This window comes from Muscardinus avellanarius, assembly GCF_963383645.1.
Source record: "Muscardinus avellanarius genome assembly, chromosome: 2".
NCBI lineage: Eukaryota > Metazoa > Chordata > Mammalia > Rodentia > Gliridae > Muscardinus > Muscardinus avellanarius.
In genome coordinates, this window is record NC_137787.1 from 133682979 (window position 1) to 133700310 (window position 17332).

The window sequence follows — 17332 nt, forward strand, 5'->3', positions numbered from 1 at the left end:
AGCTTCTGCATCTTCATGAGACCAAGTGACAATCACTTTGCAGTCCACATCATTTAATAATTCCCATTTGGCAGTTCATATAATTTAATAAATGGTTCTATAGTGAACAGACCTTATACTAGAGACAAAAAAAAAAGACCTTACGACCAACTTATGTCATTTTAAGACCTAAGGCAGGAAGGCAGGGCTGAGACGCGCCTCCTCTGAGTGTACAGCCTCCTCCAACACTAGCACCCAGCCCACTGTGGGACGGGTCTTGTCAGAGTCCCTGCAGTAACAGAACCTGTCACACCCTCCCAAGCTTATCGCTTCTAGACCGGAGCCACAAAAGGAAACTGAGGCCGGAGTTTGAGGTGTGTATAACTCAGGTGCTGAGAAGACAAATTGAAAATCCTTCACAAACCAGCCCCCAGGAAGAACAAATATCATAACAGAAATTTCTAGGCCTTGAGAGATTAATTTCCACAGTGGAAAGGATAAAAACCAGTGGTGTGCTTCCATTTGCAGGTAAATCTGGGTTTCCTGAGTCTCACTGACTATATTTTTCTAAACTCATTTTTTCCCCCTTACCGCCAACATGCTAGACTCCGGTAAATCTGTTCAAGTGCTCTAACATGTTCTAAAATTATAAACCGGGATCTACACTGTCTTGAAACCCTCCTGCTCTGGCTTCTCACACCCTCTGCTTCTTGTGCGTCAGAAGCAAGGCACCTTTTTTGGGCTCCTCTGTGCTTACCTGAGCTGGTAGAGGCAGGAGATTTGCTGCGCCTGGAAGGTCCTGGGCTCTTGGTGGTGCTTCTGCGGGATGATGAAGCTATTTTGGTGTAAGAAGTGGATTTCACCACACGACATTCTAGGGAAAGAACAACAAGCACACATCAGGATTGTGTAACAGTATACCCCATTTCCTTTTTGGGGGGAGTATTGGGGATTGAATGCCTATTCACTTTTTTTTTTTTTTGAAGCAGGGTCTTGCTAAGCTGCTGAGGTTTATGCTACTTTGCTGAGATTGGCCTTGAACCTATGATCCTCTTGTCTCAGCCTCCAGAGTACTGGGATTACTGGGATTACTGGCATGCATGTAGCCATCATGCCCAGCCACATACTCCATCTTGAAATACACAATCAACTGAATATAGAAATATATAAGCATCTCCATTAACAAACACATTCTTCCTGCCAGCCCGGTGCTTGGCTATGATAATGGAACCAGAAATCACTGAGTAAAAGGGCAGGCTGGGTTTCTTAGATATCTAAATCAATAATATTCCAAACCTCTTATTGACAATATAATACAATACTATGTATTCTTTGTCCATAAAAGTGGATAAAGGGAAGCTCTTGTTGGGTTTCTCTTCACCTACTCCTTGAGTTATCTGTGTATGTGTATAACGTTTAGAATAAATTGTTCTTTATTCCAAGAAAAATGTTAGAGGCAAGGAAAACATCATAAACCAAGAAATGTAGTGATGGAAGATTCCCCCCATCATAACAGGTCCAAGTTTATTGTCCTGGAGGTCCTCACAGTGATAGTTGTGGGTGTTTATGATGTGTGGGAAATGACACATTTGCTGCCAAGTGATAACATTGGTGAAGAGGTGCTATGGTCCAGCTACAGGGACATCCTGTGAATGTGTGTCACCACATAAAGCTGCTGGAGCTCCCCAGCAGCTTCACATTGTGTCTGTGAAGTTGTTTTGACCTGAGGATGAGAAACAACTTTGTTTTCATTAGATTTAAATTCCCAGTGTCTGTGTTCATTAAATTCAAGAATAAGTATCCTGAGTAGCAAGGAACTTTCTATTTCTCTCTTAGTGAGCTACCCTGATCAATTCTGATATGCATCCGAACATCTTGTTCTTAAGAAACCACTCTGAGTAATTAAAAGTCTTTATGTGCTTTTAATGATAATCAGTGTTCACTGTATACAGATAAGTATAAAAGATATTGAACACATATCAAATAACTTATAAACCATAATCAAGTGAAACATTTTTAGGGGGAGGGGATTACACAAACTTCTAGAATTTTTTCTACTTGCTTGTATCTTTAAAGAAAACTGGAGTTAATCTGTATATAATGATCTGTTACCAGCCCTTTTTCACACTCCAAAATCTTTTGAGGATTTTCACTACTTTTTAATCTCTGTCAAGCATTTTACTGTATAAAATCCATAATTAGCCAAATTCTACTACTGGACATTTAATTTGTTTTCAGTATTTCACTGTAATAACTACTCAATAACAGCTTGTAAATGAGCATGCAGTTAAATGATTATCTCCTTAGGGTAGATTCAGTCCCTGGCAGTCACTTCAAATCTAGTGTTTAATAACGAGAAGCCAAGGGCGCATGGTAGGTGCTCAGAAATACCTGCTGAACGAAGTACGTTTGATGGGGTTGAAAGAGAAGAACTACTTAAAAGCTCTTGACAAATTGCCCTCTTGAGTGTCTGAACTGGATCATACTTTCCCATAGCATGATTCATCATTTGTCTGACCCCTGGCTGAGGCTGAGGTTAGGTATTATCTTTCTATTTTTTTTTTTGCAAATTTCTAAACAGATCTATCATTGCTTCAAATTTGAATTGGTTTGACTGCCAGTAATGTTGTACATATTTTTTTTCCATAGGCCTAGTAACCATTTGTATTTCTTCATTTGCAATTACTTATTCATGTCCTTTGATCATTTGCAGTTGGGATTTTCTTTTTCTAATTGGCTTGTAAAAATGTGTTCTATATTAGAATTTTATTTCTTAATCTGTTATGTTGTAAATATTTATCTTTGTAGATAGTTGTTGAAATATGTTACCCTTTTGAGTATGGTATTTTTTTTTTTTTTTGGTGGTACTGGGGTTCCTGGAAGCCTTTCTATCTCCGGACTACACTCCCAGACCTATTTTTACATTTTTATTTGGAAACAGGGTCTCCCAAGCCAGCGCGTGTGCGGCTGGCTTCGAACCTGCGCGATCCTCCTGTCTCTGCCTCCCAAGCGCGGGGATTACAAGCGTGCGCCACCACACCCGGCTGAGTATGGTATTCTTTTAAAGTATAGTAGTTTAAAGTTAAAATGTATTAACATTTCCAGTATATGTTTTTTAATTCTTTTATACATAAGTAACAAAGAATTCCAAATTCCAGATTGAATGCTGATGTCTAACTTAATCTTGGAAAATTTTACCCTCTGTCCATGCAATTTCCAATTTTCAATTTTGTTTTGTTTTGTTTTGTTTTTTGGTGGTGGGGATTGAACCCAGGGGCATTCTACCGCCGAGCTACAACCCCAACTTAATTTTTTATTCTTTATTTTGAAACAGAGTCTTTCTAAGTTGCAGAGAGCCTCACTAAGTAGCTGAGGCTGTCCACGAAACCTGTGATCCTCCAGTTTCAGCCTCCCAAGTGCTGGGATTACCAGCATGCACCATCATGCCCGACTTCCAATTTTCTAAATTCAAGACATACTTCATACGTGTGGGTGTGGTGGCGCATGCTTGTAATCCTAAAAACATTTCTCTCCTCATCCACTCTGAATGAATAAAGTAATTTATATTTTTTAGTAAAATACAAATGGGACTGTACATTAAATGCAAATGTTACAAGACTTGAACTGGAGAAAAGACATAGAAAAGGGCCTTAAAAATTGAACCAAGCAAAGAGGAGAGAAAATATTTCATGAAGGAGAAGGAGAAGGAAGTGGGAAATTCTGCTTTAGATATTAGTATTTGTGGCTGTCTATGCCTTTTTTCTTTCAGTCAAAAGCATTTCATAGTCAAGGGCATTGTCTAACTTGCCCAGTTTTCCCCAGCTGTTATTTGGGCTACCGGGACTGTTCAAGTATGCCCAGGTAGTTCTGCAGGGAATTTTATTTCTCATAAAAGGAAGAGGAGAAGGAAAACGAGGAGGAGGAACAGGAACACTACATTTAGGTAATATCAGCAAAAATCAGAAACACCAAGGAACCAAAAAAAAATAATGCAGAAGATATGATTAGATATAATCAGAAACACAAGGGTTATTCAGATGGGGAAAAATGTCCATGAAGATTTTAATTCACAAAACAGAGTTTTGAAATGCGTGGAGAAAACCTCAAATTAGCTCAAGACTCTCCTCAGAACTGACGACACATCTTGGAGTTTGTCCTGGACTTTGGACACCGCCCTAGCCTGTTGGCAGTAAGTATATTGAAAGTCAAACTGGATTGCCATAACGTGGCCAGTCCCTGGGCATGCTTCTGGGTACATCTTTATCAAATGCCCACTCTGTGCCGGCCACTGAGAGCTGCAGGCAGATGCAGAACAATACAAAGCTGGAACTTGGAACACTTGCCACCTGGTAGTGGTGCATAGAGTCTTTGTGTGTATGTGTCTATGTGCCAGCTAGCCATGTTTTTGCTAATTTTTATTTCATAAACCTCATATTTGAAAAATGTTGTTTAGTGTAATGAATTGCTCTTAAGTAACAATAGTTTTCTCATATTAAATCAAAATCAAGAGTCTAAAAAGGGCAGAATGACCTGGGATTTTTTTTTGTCTCAGGTCATGGACACTCAGAGGCCACATAAATTTAAAATAATAATTTTAAAAAGCTCAGCGTCTACTTAGCAAGAATGTGTAGTTAAAATAGAAAACTACCAGATGGTGCACATGGTTAATAACAGCCATCTCAGAGCCACAACATGAATTAAAATGTTGATTTTAGGGTTTATCTTGTGTTGTTGGTCACAGGTGCCAGAATAGCTGGTTATGGCTCCAACTACCAACCAGGGCTTTAGACTAGCATAAGAGAACGGGTCTTGCCACACTAAGTTGACTTTTTTTTCTCCAGTGACCAGAATGATACTAGTTATTTTAGTCCAGCAGCTCAGTCTCAACAGAGCAAATGTAGGCATTTCACTGAAGTTTTGAAAAGAACTTGCAGGCCCACGCTATGCCTCTAATTGCTTCCACTGCTTCTCCTGCTCTTAGTTCTCACCATATTATTAATCAGTCAACAGTATTCACTTGCTGGTCTGCCTCCCCACTCCCTTTCTCCACTGGATACCATCTAGTGCTTGGTGTATTAACAAGTAACTGAATAGTGCTTGGTGTATTCACAATAGCTGCTCAGTACATGTGGCTTAAATTGCTACCAGTCCTGTGTGAACTCCTAGTATTCATTGAACTAATCCATTCCATCACTTTACAGATGAGGAAGGAAACTGAGTCTCAGAGAGGGTTAAATGGCTTGCATCAGAACTGAAGCTCTTGGATTGGTGGCTTTCTTTTTGCTCTAGTATCTGATTTTGTGGGCTGAACATGCCGTTGCTGCATGGTTAAGAAAGCCCAAGAAGTCCTGTCTGTGCCCCCAGTCACAGGCAGAGGAGTGGGTGATGGTGGACCCTAGCAAAAGTGGCAAACAACTAGTTCTCATATCAACAACAAATTAAAATTTCAAGGTACTAGAATTCACTTTCTATCAAGCTGTCTATTGGACCAAAGAAGAAGAAACAAGAAACTCTCTTTCAGGAGTATAGTTATAATGACGAAATAACTCCGGGGATCATGGAGTCTGAAAGATAATTATGAATGTTATAAATCTTGTACCACTTGCCATCTGGGTTTAAGAGTGAGGCTTCACGAACCATATTGGGGATTAGTAAAATTCTGAAAGACTTGGGCTGAATATCAGAAACAGACACAACACAATATTATAGTAATTACTTCTTTTTCCCACCCTAGGGTCACAATAAACCTAGTTAAAGAATATTGTAGCACGGAGGCATAAATTAAAGGGGAAAATACACAAAAAAACCTCTCTTTCCTTCCAAAGAAAGCTTAGGTTTTAACTATTTTAATTAATTTAAGTGGGAATTATATATTATAATATTTAAAAATGCAGAGAGGAGAAACAAATGCTGAATTACTTTAGAGAGAATGCCAAAATCATTGTCAGCTTAAAACCACAATTTGGAAACACTGTGAATAATATGACCTAAATGGCCAGTAAATAGAAAGGATTTTTGTTTACACAAAGGACAATTTTCACTGCCTCCAGCAGGGATGAAAGTGGCATCTCTTACATGGGGTGCCTGCCTTTGGGGGGCAATCACTCCTTCATTATCATAGTTTGGGCACCTCTAAATTGTACTGACCAATTTCCTAAGGAGGCTGCATTTTCTTTGTGGAGATACTAGACAATACAGGTACTCTTTAAGAAAGACAATATTGAAGGCCTGTGGTAAGTCACTTGTAGGAAGCTTTTGGACTTGCTATTAAAGACTGCAGCCTACCAAAAGTATAGTTTTTTCTAAGTAATCATGTTCAAGTCCCTCATATGAAATGGTATAGTATTTACATATAACAGATATGCATCCTGCTATATACTTCAGATCATCAGTAGATTACTTAAAATACTGAATATACTGTAAGTGCTACATAAATACTTGTTCTACTGCATCATTTATGGAATAATTATGAGGAAAAATGTCTGTACATGTTTGGCAGAGATGTTATTTTTTTTCAAATGCTTTTGATCTGTGGTTTGTTGAATCAGATCCTCATGAATATGGAAGGTCAGCTACACAGGGCTATCCTCCAAAAGTGACTATCCTCCAAAAGTCCATGTGTTCAAGGCTTGGTCCCCAAGAAGGTGCTATTGGGAGGTGGTGGAGATTTTGAGACGTAGTGCCTAGCAGGAAGGTCTTAGGTCCCAGGAGCATTCCCTTGAAGGGGATTATGGGATCCTGCTCCTGTCTTCTGTTTCATGTTCCTGACTTGAGGTCTAAACAGTTCACACTACCAGGAGTCCTATAATGATGAGCTTCCTTCACCAGATGCCCCGAACAATGCGGCTGACCAGTCTTGGAGTGGAGCCTCCAGAACTGTGAGCCAAGACAAAACTTTTCTATTTGTAAGTTAATGGCCTCGGGTATTCCCTTATAGAATCTCAAAGCTTATTTATACATATAAGAAATCAGACAAAGCACATGAATTAGGTCTTTGGTAGCTGAAGCTCCCATAACAAGCAAGTTATGATTAAAATTCTACCTTGGAAAGTTCCTACACTCATAATTCTTTGAGGTTAAAAAGCTTCATCTTCATAGAGTCTATACTAAGATTAGCTTTACAGATGTTCTGGGGATTTGGTAAGATGGAAGTTAAAACATTTCTCACCTTCAGTCAGGACACTCGAGAAATGGGCATTCTGTGATGGACAGATTTAGAGACAGATGGTGATGTATAGGGAGGAGGTGGAACATATTACTTGGCCACATTCCCGGTGGCATGAGAACCTCCATTTAGGCACATCCTCCCCCCACTCAGAAACAGTTGGTAGGTAGGCTGAAGTGCTACAGAAGGTGCTGAGGAATAGCAATGATTACAGAATTCCACTGCAGGCACCAATAGCTCACCTGAGCAGACAGCATTTGTGCAAACAAGAGGCCCACTTGTACCTTTTGGAGAATTCTGGACAAGGTAAAAGTGAAGACCCTTGGGTGTCTAGACAACCTGGGTGGCATGCTCCATGCTGGTTAAGAATCACTCTTTCAATAAGGATTTTTTTTTTATTCCTCTAATATCTTTTTTAAAATAACCAGAATGCAGGCACCGTCAGGCAGAGGCCTCCTGAATTATATCTCCTTTGCATTCAGTTGTTCTGAACTGTTGAGGAGTTGGTTCAAGTTCACCTGGAAGAATTCATTATGAGCAGGAGATGCTGTGTGCCTTCAGCCCTGTCCTGATGACAAAGACAAGCTTCTTTGCATTTTGGCCAGGGTACAAAGCCTCCAATTGGAACAATATTCCCCTCTGTCACCATGTGCAAAAGAGAGCCAGGAAGCACATTCAGTTCTGGAGACTTTTTATAAAAATGGCACAGGTTCAATGACAAAAAGAGAGAACTGGCAGTTGAGGCGCCCCAATTCTCCCAAAAGTTGTTCTTACATGGTCACATCCTCCATGTCAGAAGAAACCCTTGGCAAATATCAAGGTTATCAATGATTTCCTAGTCAACTCTCCTTCAAGAACATTCCTTCTGTCTCCATCCGTGGTTGCCTAGCTCTCCTTGAGCATCCCTATTGCCAGGTTCACCACTGGATTCACCACCTCGTGTTACTCGAAGTTTTCAGCTCTCATCACCCTGGAGTAGTCTCCAGCTTTCTTGCAGGGGTGAGAGGAATAGATCATTGCTTGTATAATTGGTGACCAAAGTCCACTTGTATAGATTTATGATTCCCATGCTTCGCAGCAGCATGGTGGTAAATGCAGGCTCTTGGTGGGAAGGATTGGTGTACATCTTTCCAGCTGCATGCTCTAGCGAGGACTGAGGCCTGTTCTGTGTTTGCGCTCCACAGGTTTCCAAGTCAACACTAACACAACAGCAAGACTCCTGTCACTACCGCCTCTGGGCTTTGGAACAAGTGCTACTTCCCTAAGCTCCACATGTAGCATGTCTTGGATAAAAGCAATCAAAATGGAGACATTCTAAAACATAGACCTTGAAAAATGAGGTCTGAAGCAGACGGAGTTGGAGGCAAAGGCATCAGCTGGAGTGGCTTAGTGGGATAATAAGTCCCCCAAACTGAGATTTTTAAAGTGCTTTCTAAAAATATCAGCACGTGTGTCTCTACCAGCACCTCCACCAGCCCAGCACAACCTTCAGAACACCAGCTAAGCACTCCAGCTGGTGCCCACGTGCTCCTGCTCCACGTGGCTCAGAGGCACGGGCTGAGAGCTGATACGTTATATAACATCTGCACAGGGCTTCAAAGCACTGGCATTTTCTGTATTAACATCGCACAAGTCACTACTCAGATCTACTGTTTTGATAGCATGAATATGTCTCTAAATACTTTTCTTCTTCCTAACAGTCACCTAGGAGGAAAGTTAATTTTCTTCTAAATAACAGTGCAGAGGTGCTTGAGGATCCCCAAGGGAGGGGACGGTTGGTTTTGCTCCAAAAGATTGCCTGGTCCTCTAGGATCTTGCTGTCTTATTTCCATCACCCCCGAGTGTCTTTGTTCACATGGTCTCAGTTAGCTCATCTTGCAATGTCTGAGTTTCAGCCCAAGGGGAAAGGAGAAAAAGAGGAAGGGCTCCAGACACCATGCAAGAAAAGCTGTTTCTTCTGCCTGGTCCTCATTTTCTAAATCGACACTGCCTTTGCTGATGTTTCTTCCTCCCACAAGGCAGTCACAGGGTTTAGTGATCTGTGTTACCTGCATCCTTGGCCTTTACATTCTAGATACCAGTGGTACCTTAGAAGGACCAAGAAAGTCTTCCCACATTGCTAAATGTCTCCTGGTGGGGAAATTGTGCCTCTGGCTGAGAACCATAGCTGGATGTCTGCATTAGGCAGTTGCCCCCAACCCCAGGAGTCTTCAATCAATTCTTAAATGCTTCTTTGATTGTGTTAATGAAGCTTCCTGTCTGGGCCCCTAGACAATGCAGTTTGTGAATTCTTTCTGCAGGTTTGGGCATCAGAATTAATAGTCAGGGCTTTAGCAGATCTACTACAAAGGTGACACTGCTGACACTGTTGAAAGTCTCTCGATAGTCTGTTACCACAGGACCAGCGCCCAATGTTTCATCCATCTTTGAGATCATGAGGAGGATCAAGGATGAAGCCTTGAAATGCTGGTGGTTTCCTGGTTGAGTTTTTTTTTATTTTCTTGGCAGTACTGGAGATGGAACCCAGGGACATTTTACCTCTGAGCAACACCCCCAGCCCTATTTTTTATTCTTTATTTTGAAACAGGGTCTCCCTGAGTTGCAAAGGGCCTCACTAAGTATCTGCAGCTGGCTTCGAACTTATGTAATCCTCCCGTCTCAGGCTCCCAAATGCTGGGATTACAAGTGTGTGCCACCATGCCCTGCTTGGTTGAGAATTTTGGAGGACAGAGGAGGTCATGGGAGCACAGGGGAGAAAAAGATGACTTCTGTGCTGTTGTGTCAGACCGCGGTTCATGATCAGCTTCCCTCCAAATCAAGACCTTTCCCTTCCGGATACCACCTGACTTCTGCAAGGACCCCAAAACAGTGCTCTCCTGGCCATTTTAGTTGAGATGTGGAGATTTGCAATGCTGGTCATTAGGCCTGTTTGCATTACCATGTGCTTTGTAGCTCCTCAAAACTCAGTCTTGTCTTCCTGAATCTGAATGTAAGTGTAGCCTATAAGTTTGCTTTCTCCATAACAACAGGAAATCATCAGCAGTAGATATATTCCAGAGATTAACCATTGTTTTTTTTTGGGGGGGGGTGTTTTTTTTTTCTTCTTTGACTGTCCTCTGTTTTATCAGGGATGGTTGTCTCTCCCCTGGCTGATGCAGCTTCACCAAGAGTACATTTCACCTTTTTAAAGGCATAGCAGTTACTAAAATTGGGTAGCCCCTCTCAGCTGGCTTGGAGCTTTTTCTCATTAAAAAAAATCCCACATGTCTACAATAAGGGGTTTGAACAAATCACAGAAAGCAAGGGCCCTTTTCCCAATGTGTCATGCTCTCCACATAGTTTTGGTCAAGTGCAATGCCTTTTGGTCTTCGCTGAAGTCTAAGCACCTTGAAAGACTGCACATACAGGTGGAGAACAGCCAGCTCACATTAAACAACACAACTCTGACCCAACACCTGCAGCAAGCCGCCCAGGAAATCTACCCCTTTTCTATCATAACCAGCCAGGAAGGCAGCACATTAGAAATCAGATTTGTAGGAAATCAGACTGCTATCTCCAGTAACAATCCAATAAGCCAAACAAGAGCCCCAGCAACAACCAGCCTCAAATGGCTAGGACTTGTAACTGATAGCTTCCGTTCTTTTTGTCCCCACTTCTATTTTGGGACCAACTAGAAAAATCCATATATGCCCCCACACCATTCACATAGGATGTCCTACTTCTAGACAGCCTGCTTGCAGCCTTCCCACACTGACAGCCTCCATTAGTGCACCCAAGCCTTCCAAGACAAAGCTTTCTCACTGTTTTGCCTGCCTTGAGTCTCTGCCAAAATGCAGATGGTGATGGCCGACTCCCTGCTGAAGTGTGCTCAGAATAAATAGTCTTAGCTTTTTCCACTTGGTTGGTCGTTTATTTCCACTACACACATGATTATCTCACAGATATTACTGGAGCGCTGTCTATGGGGATGCAGAAATTTTGTCTTTCTCACTCATTCCTTGGATTTCTTCTACCTATGTTTTCATGTTACCTTCATAATCAGCCTACTGCTTCTGCCAATTTGTCCTCTAACACTGAGACTGACGCCATTTTTCGAAACAGAGTAGCTAACCTGAGTTGAGGGGGCACAATGCATGATATAGGTTTATTTGGCAGAGCACCCACCTTTCAGAAAAAGAACTATTCAGCATCCCCTGGAAATCTAACCTCTTTAAGTGAATAAACAAAAAGGTGCAGTGACAAGTTTGCTTTCTTCTTTGTATCTATGTTTCTTCCAGTACCCTCCCCAGAGTGGAGGGTGGTGCTGCCCACTCTAGGAGCCAATAGACTCACTAGATCCTTGGGACCTTCTACTAGACCTATGACAAGCTGCCAAGGGAAAGAAGGCTGAGTGCAGAAAGAGAAGATGAGCATCCCAGCCTCACACTGAACCAGGACCTGTACTCAGTGGCTAGAATCATGTGGATAATGCTGTACATCACAGCCTCTCTCTCTCTCTCTCTCTCTCTCTCTCTCTCTCTCTCTCTCTCTCTCTCTCTCTCTCTCTCTTGTTCTCTCTCTCCAAACATGCATTATTCTCTTGTGGCTTCCATAACAAATTACAACCAATTTGATGGTTGAAAATAAACAAAATAAATTTTCTCTTAGCTCAGCTCTGGAGGCCAGACGTCTGAAATCAAAGTGGCGGTGGCTCCATAGTTCCTCCAAAGGCGCTAGGGAATGGTCTATTTCTCATCTCTTCCAGTTTCTGGTGGCTCCAATCATTCTTTGGTTTGTGGTCACATCACTCAAGTCTCTGCCTCTGTCTTCACGTGGACTTTTCTCTGTGTGCTTGTGTTATTGCTGTCTGCTTCTCTTTATGAGGAGTATTGTGGTAGCATATCAAGTACAGCTAGGCAAGCTAAGATGATCTCTTTATCTCAAGATGCTTAATTATCCATTCATCTGTTGATGGACACCTAGGCTGGTTCCATAGTCTGCCTATTGTAAGTTGTGCTGCTATGCACATGGATATGCGAGTATCATTCTAATATTCTGACTTCGTTTTCTTTGGGAAGATGCTCAGTAGCACCATCACTGGGTCATATGGCAATTCCTTTTCCAATCTTCTGAGAAACCTCCATACTGGTCTCTAAAGTAACTGTACTCGTTTTCAATTCCACCAATAATGTAATAGGATTCCTACTTCCCCACATCCTCGCCAGCATTAATTATTATTTGTGTTCTTGATGATTGCCATTCTAATTGGAGCTCAACCATTAAAAAAAAGAACAAAATCACACCATTTGCAGAAAAATGGATGAAACTCCAGAATATTAAAATGAGTACAGCCGGTCCTAAAGAAAGAGTAAATATATGTTCTTTCTTATATGTGGAAGCTACAGAGATATTTATAAATAAAGGCAACCAGAGAGATGAGCAGAGACCCCAGGGGAATGACTGAGGGGGATTAGTGAAGGAAGAGGGAGAGGACAAACCCATAAAGAATAGAATGGTAGAAATAATGCTATGAATGTATACAAAACTGCCAGTTCCAATCTTAAAGACTTTAGGGGTAAGAGGAAGGAGGGACCTGATGCTGAGGGAACCAAGAGTTGTATGAATATATTTTTCTGACATTCTGTAGCCCAACATGATGAAAAATTACAGTGTGCTCAATGAAAAAAATTACTCAATTATATCTGCAATAACTCCTTTTCCAAAGAAGGTAACATTTACAAATTGATATATTTCTGAGAACAATAGGTAATAACAGCATATATGACATAATTTTGGTTTAACTGAGAATTTTGTCAAGAAATCTATTCTAGCCAGGTTTAAGATTATGTCTGTAATACTAGTACTTGAGAGGTTGGGACAGGAGGATCACAGATTCATGGCCAGCCTCAGCTACTTAGTGAGGCCTTCTGTGATTTAGTGAGACCCTGTTTCAAAATAAAGAATAAAAAAATAAGGCTGGGAGTGTATCTCAGAGAGTGTGAACTCAGAATGCCCTTGAGTTCAAGCCCTAGTACCACAAAATAAAAATAAAAATAAATAAAAAACTTACTCCACTGCTTTGAACTTTTCTGTGACTCCTCATGGTTCCATTGGCACATCCTCAGCACTGCTTTTAATTTGTTTTTCATCTTTTGTGGTACTAGGGATAGAACCCAAGGGAATTCTACCTCTGAGCTTCACCTCCAGCCCTATTTTTTTATTCTTTATTTTGAAACAGGGTCTCACTGAGTTGCAAAGGGCCTCACTAAGTAGCTGAAGCTGTCTTTGAACTGCAATCCTCCAGTCTCAGCCTCCCAAATGCTGGGATTACAAGCATGTGCCACCATGCCCGGCATCAGCATTGTTTCTAAAATGCCTGCCTACCTCAGCTCTTCTCTCTTCTTTCCTTTGGATTCATTGTCTTATTTTCTTAAATATGCTAAGTATCTTCCCACTCCTGGCTATTAAAATATTAATTTTTCTGAACAAGAAACATTTCCTTCTTACTATTACCTCACTGGTGAACTACTGCTTTTACTTCCCTGTTCAACTTGAGTGTTTTTCCTTTGCAAACATTTCCTGAGACCCTGCTGTTTTTGGTGCTGGGATACAGTAATACATCAGTAGAAAAGGTACTTGCTCTCATGGAATCCAGTAGAGAAAATAGGCCTTTAACAAAAACAGGAACAAAAGCTAATTTTGTAAGTGCTTTGCCAAGAATTACAATGTTAATATGATGGAATGGCTGATTAAGAAGTTTCTCTATATTGGTCAAAGATGGTCTCTTCATATAGAAGACACTGAAGCTGAGCTTTGGACATAGGAGAAGCCAGCCATGATGGGTCCAAGGGAAGAGAGGAAGGCAGAGGCAGATCAAGTCGGGCTTGAAAGATCAAGCGAGGTTAAGCAAAACACAAATCAAGGGATATAATTAAGCAAAGGTAGTGATATGATCTGACTCATGATTCCAAAAGATCACTCTGGATGCTAAAAGATTTCAAAGAGGCTCACATAGGTGAGAAAGACGGCGGCTTAGCCTTGGGTGGAGGTAATTGGAGGTGGCTGGAAGAGAGTGACTTGAGATACGATGAGGGAGTGGAGTCCACACAACTTGAGTGTGGGGAAGGGGGATAGGATAGTCCCAGTGCACATGGTCTTTGTCAGTGCACTGCTGAGTCCTGCGGGGACCTGTACAGCGATGTGGCTTTTTGCGCTCACATGTAAAAGATTCAGAGTCTTCCTCAGCCTACTGAGTTCCTGTAGGATAAAAGGTGAGCTTTTCAGGTCTTTAAAATTGCAGGTTCTTTGCTTTTTGCTGGATGTCCTGAATTAGAATGATTAGAAATGAGACCTGGAACATTAGGGAAAAAAACACATTAAAAACTCAAGTAATCTCAATGATGTGAATCCACAGACCAAAACAATTTAGCCATTCCATGCTGTATGTATACCAAAAAGGCTGAGGGAAATCCAGAGGCTCAGAGCTTAAAGTGATTGCGCAATGAAGCATTTGGAGAAAGAGACTTGTTTAAAGTGGGAGGAAATAAATTAACAAGACCAAGCAGTCTTGAAAAAGCAGCAAATCTCTCTCCCAACTCAAATTCGCAAAAACAACAACCTATCATCCCCAGACCCAGCTGAAAGCAGGCTTGAAATAACAAGATGTCCTCTTTACTAACAACTCTCAGCCACCTGGTCTTCATTAGCTACAAGATGGGAAGGATCTGAAAAATAGATAAGAAATAAGAAATAGATAAATTACTCCTCAAGAACCGAGAACTAGAAAAATAAAAAATTCTCCCAGAGAAAATAAAACAAAAGAAACTAACATCAACAACAAATGAAACAGCATAAAAGTATAAACTGAAATAAGATTTGATGACTCTTTCCTTGGGTGAGGCTCCCTTATGATGAATTTTGTAAGTATATATGTTTGGTCCAGTGGTCTGCAGGCTCCTTTGTGCCATTCATAAAGGATAAGGTATGTTTTTTAAAAAAATATCCTGTTACTCTCTAATGAATTTATGACTAGTCATATCTTGGATAGTAATCATGTTTCATCCTCTGCCATTAAAAATAGTCCCAAGTGCTGTGCTGTCCAATAGCATGGGCCATTTTGGTTAGGTAAGCTCTCCAGCACCTTGCTGATTATGTGGTCCATGGGACACCAGCCTCAGCATCACCTGGGCCCCATTCCAGACCCATGGAATCAGAACATGTACTTTTACCAACATTCCTGGTGCGTCATATTTACATTAAAGCTTGAGAAGAAATGTTCTATAACTGTATAGGGAAGCCCTTAGATCAGTGGTTCCCAAATATTAGTGAGAATAAAGATGATTTACAGGAACATGTAAAAAAAAATAAAATAAAACAAGAGATTCCTGAGGCCAGTCCCCAGAGATTTCAATCCCATTGTCCAGGAATCTGGAGTCTTCACTAAGATGATGATTCTGGTACTCAAGGGATAACATGAGAAACAGGAATGTAGATGGTAATAAATAAAAAATTCACAACTCTGGAAAGATTACATAATAGACTTAAGTATCTTATTTAGAGAGCAATTTTTTATGGTAGTATTTCCAGATTTCCCTATTGATGAGAATCACTTGTAGCCGGGCGTGGTGGCGCATGCTTGTAATCCCCGCACTTGGGAGGCGGGGACAGGAGGATCGCGCAGGTTCGAAGCCAGTCGCGTGTGCTGGCTTAGGAGACCCTGTTTCTAAATAAAAATGTAAAAATAGGTCTGGGAGTGTAGCCAGGAGGTAGAAGGGCTTCCAGGAACCCCAGTACCACCAAAAGAAAAAAAAAAAGAATCACTTATTTATTAAAAACTCGACTTCCCAAGCCCCCTCCCCAAATGTTATAAAACAATGGGTCCAGAAATTTATATTGTAGATAATACCCCAGTTGGTTTTGGTAATTAGGGAGAACAGAACTGCTGAAAAGTATACACTTGAGAAATGCAAATTTCATGGGACAGATAGGAAGGACACTGCAAGGTAGGTCTGTCTTGTTCAGGTAACACTAAGTCAATTAGAGCAGAAGGACCGGGTTCTTGGTGGGAGTAAATGCTCATATATAAGAGAAGCTTCAAGAAAGATACCCATCGTCATCCAGATGCTCCGAGAAGTAAGCACTGAGCTTGGTTGAGAACAGAGATCATCTACCAGTAAGGGTACTTAGAGTTGAAGAGAAATGAGCCTGGCCTCATCCTGAAAAATTGCCTCCAAACCTGAGTTTGCACGGGGACCTGAGATTTTCTCATCACTGCCCTCTTGTCTTGAGGTAAAGACAAGACCTGGGAAGGAAATGTTCTGATCAAAACCATCTTTGAGCCTGCACTGTCATCTCAAAGAGGAAAAACAAAGATCCATTGGGAGAGCCAAGAACAAAACCCTAATTATAAGTTCAAGAATTCACATTCAGACTCTTGTATATAAGAAAGGAATTAGAATGTGACAGAGCAAAGGACAAGCTGACATGGTATGGTTATAAAGAGACCAAGTGATGCTAGAGAATCCTGATGTATATCTACTTCTGAGTAAAGTCTTATTGGTATAGAATTTAAGAGTTTTTGGCACCAAATAATAGGGACAATCACAAAGGCAGGTAATTTCACCTGTTGTTAGATGTAAAATTAAAATGTATGTGCTTGGTAGACATAAAAAATGAATAATTTAATTAGGTACATTCAACATAAGACCTTCCAGTTTATATTTCTCTCTCTCTCTCTCTCTCTCTCTCTCTCTCTCTCTCTCTCTATATATATATATATATATATATATATATATATATATATATGTCATTATAATCTGCAGGTTTGTGATCCCATGATGAATTAAAGCAATACAAGACTTACAATGCAAAATCAATGAGAAAGTAATGATTATAGGGTCTGAAGAAACTTTGGAAGTATTCTGCAAATGTTTTAAAATCACAATTATTATGAAGATAAAATAAAGGAGCTAAAATGACAGCACCACTCAAAGCAGGGAATTAGAATTGTCGTGGAAATTCCCTTGGACTTCAGGGAAAACTAGATCATACAGGCTGTACAGGTCCTTAGGAAAGCCTGCTTTTGCTTCCAAGGAGATTCTAAGAACTATGGCCACCAGGCATGTTCTCTGGCATGGTCTAGAGCTGTTAAGCAGACTTTAGAATTAATGTCCTCTTCTTGTGGTGGTATAGAAGTATCTACCCCAAAGA

General features: G+C 40.8%; 1 protein-coding gene across 7 annotated transcripts in view; it reads right to left on the reverse strand.

Annotated features, from left to right (window-relative positions):
- DCLK1 (doublecortin like kinase 1) overlaps positions 1-17332 on the reverse strand; it is a gene marked incomplete at both ends in the record, with an annotated part of 363877 nt that overhangs the window by 97904 nt on the left and 248641 nt on the right. For all 7 annotated transcript variants that reach the window (XM_080690077.1, XM_080690076.1, XM_080690069.1 and 4 more), the window contains one exon: positions 737-853. In XM_080690077.1, the coding sequence (XP_080546203.1) occupies positions 737-853 (117 nt within the window). The remainder of the gene's footprint in view (positions 1-736; positions 854-17332) is intronic.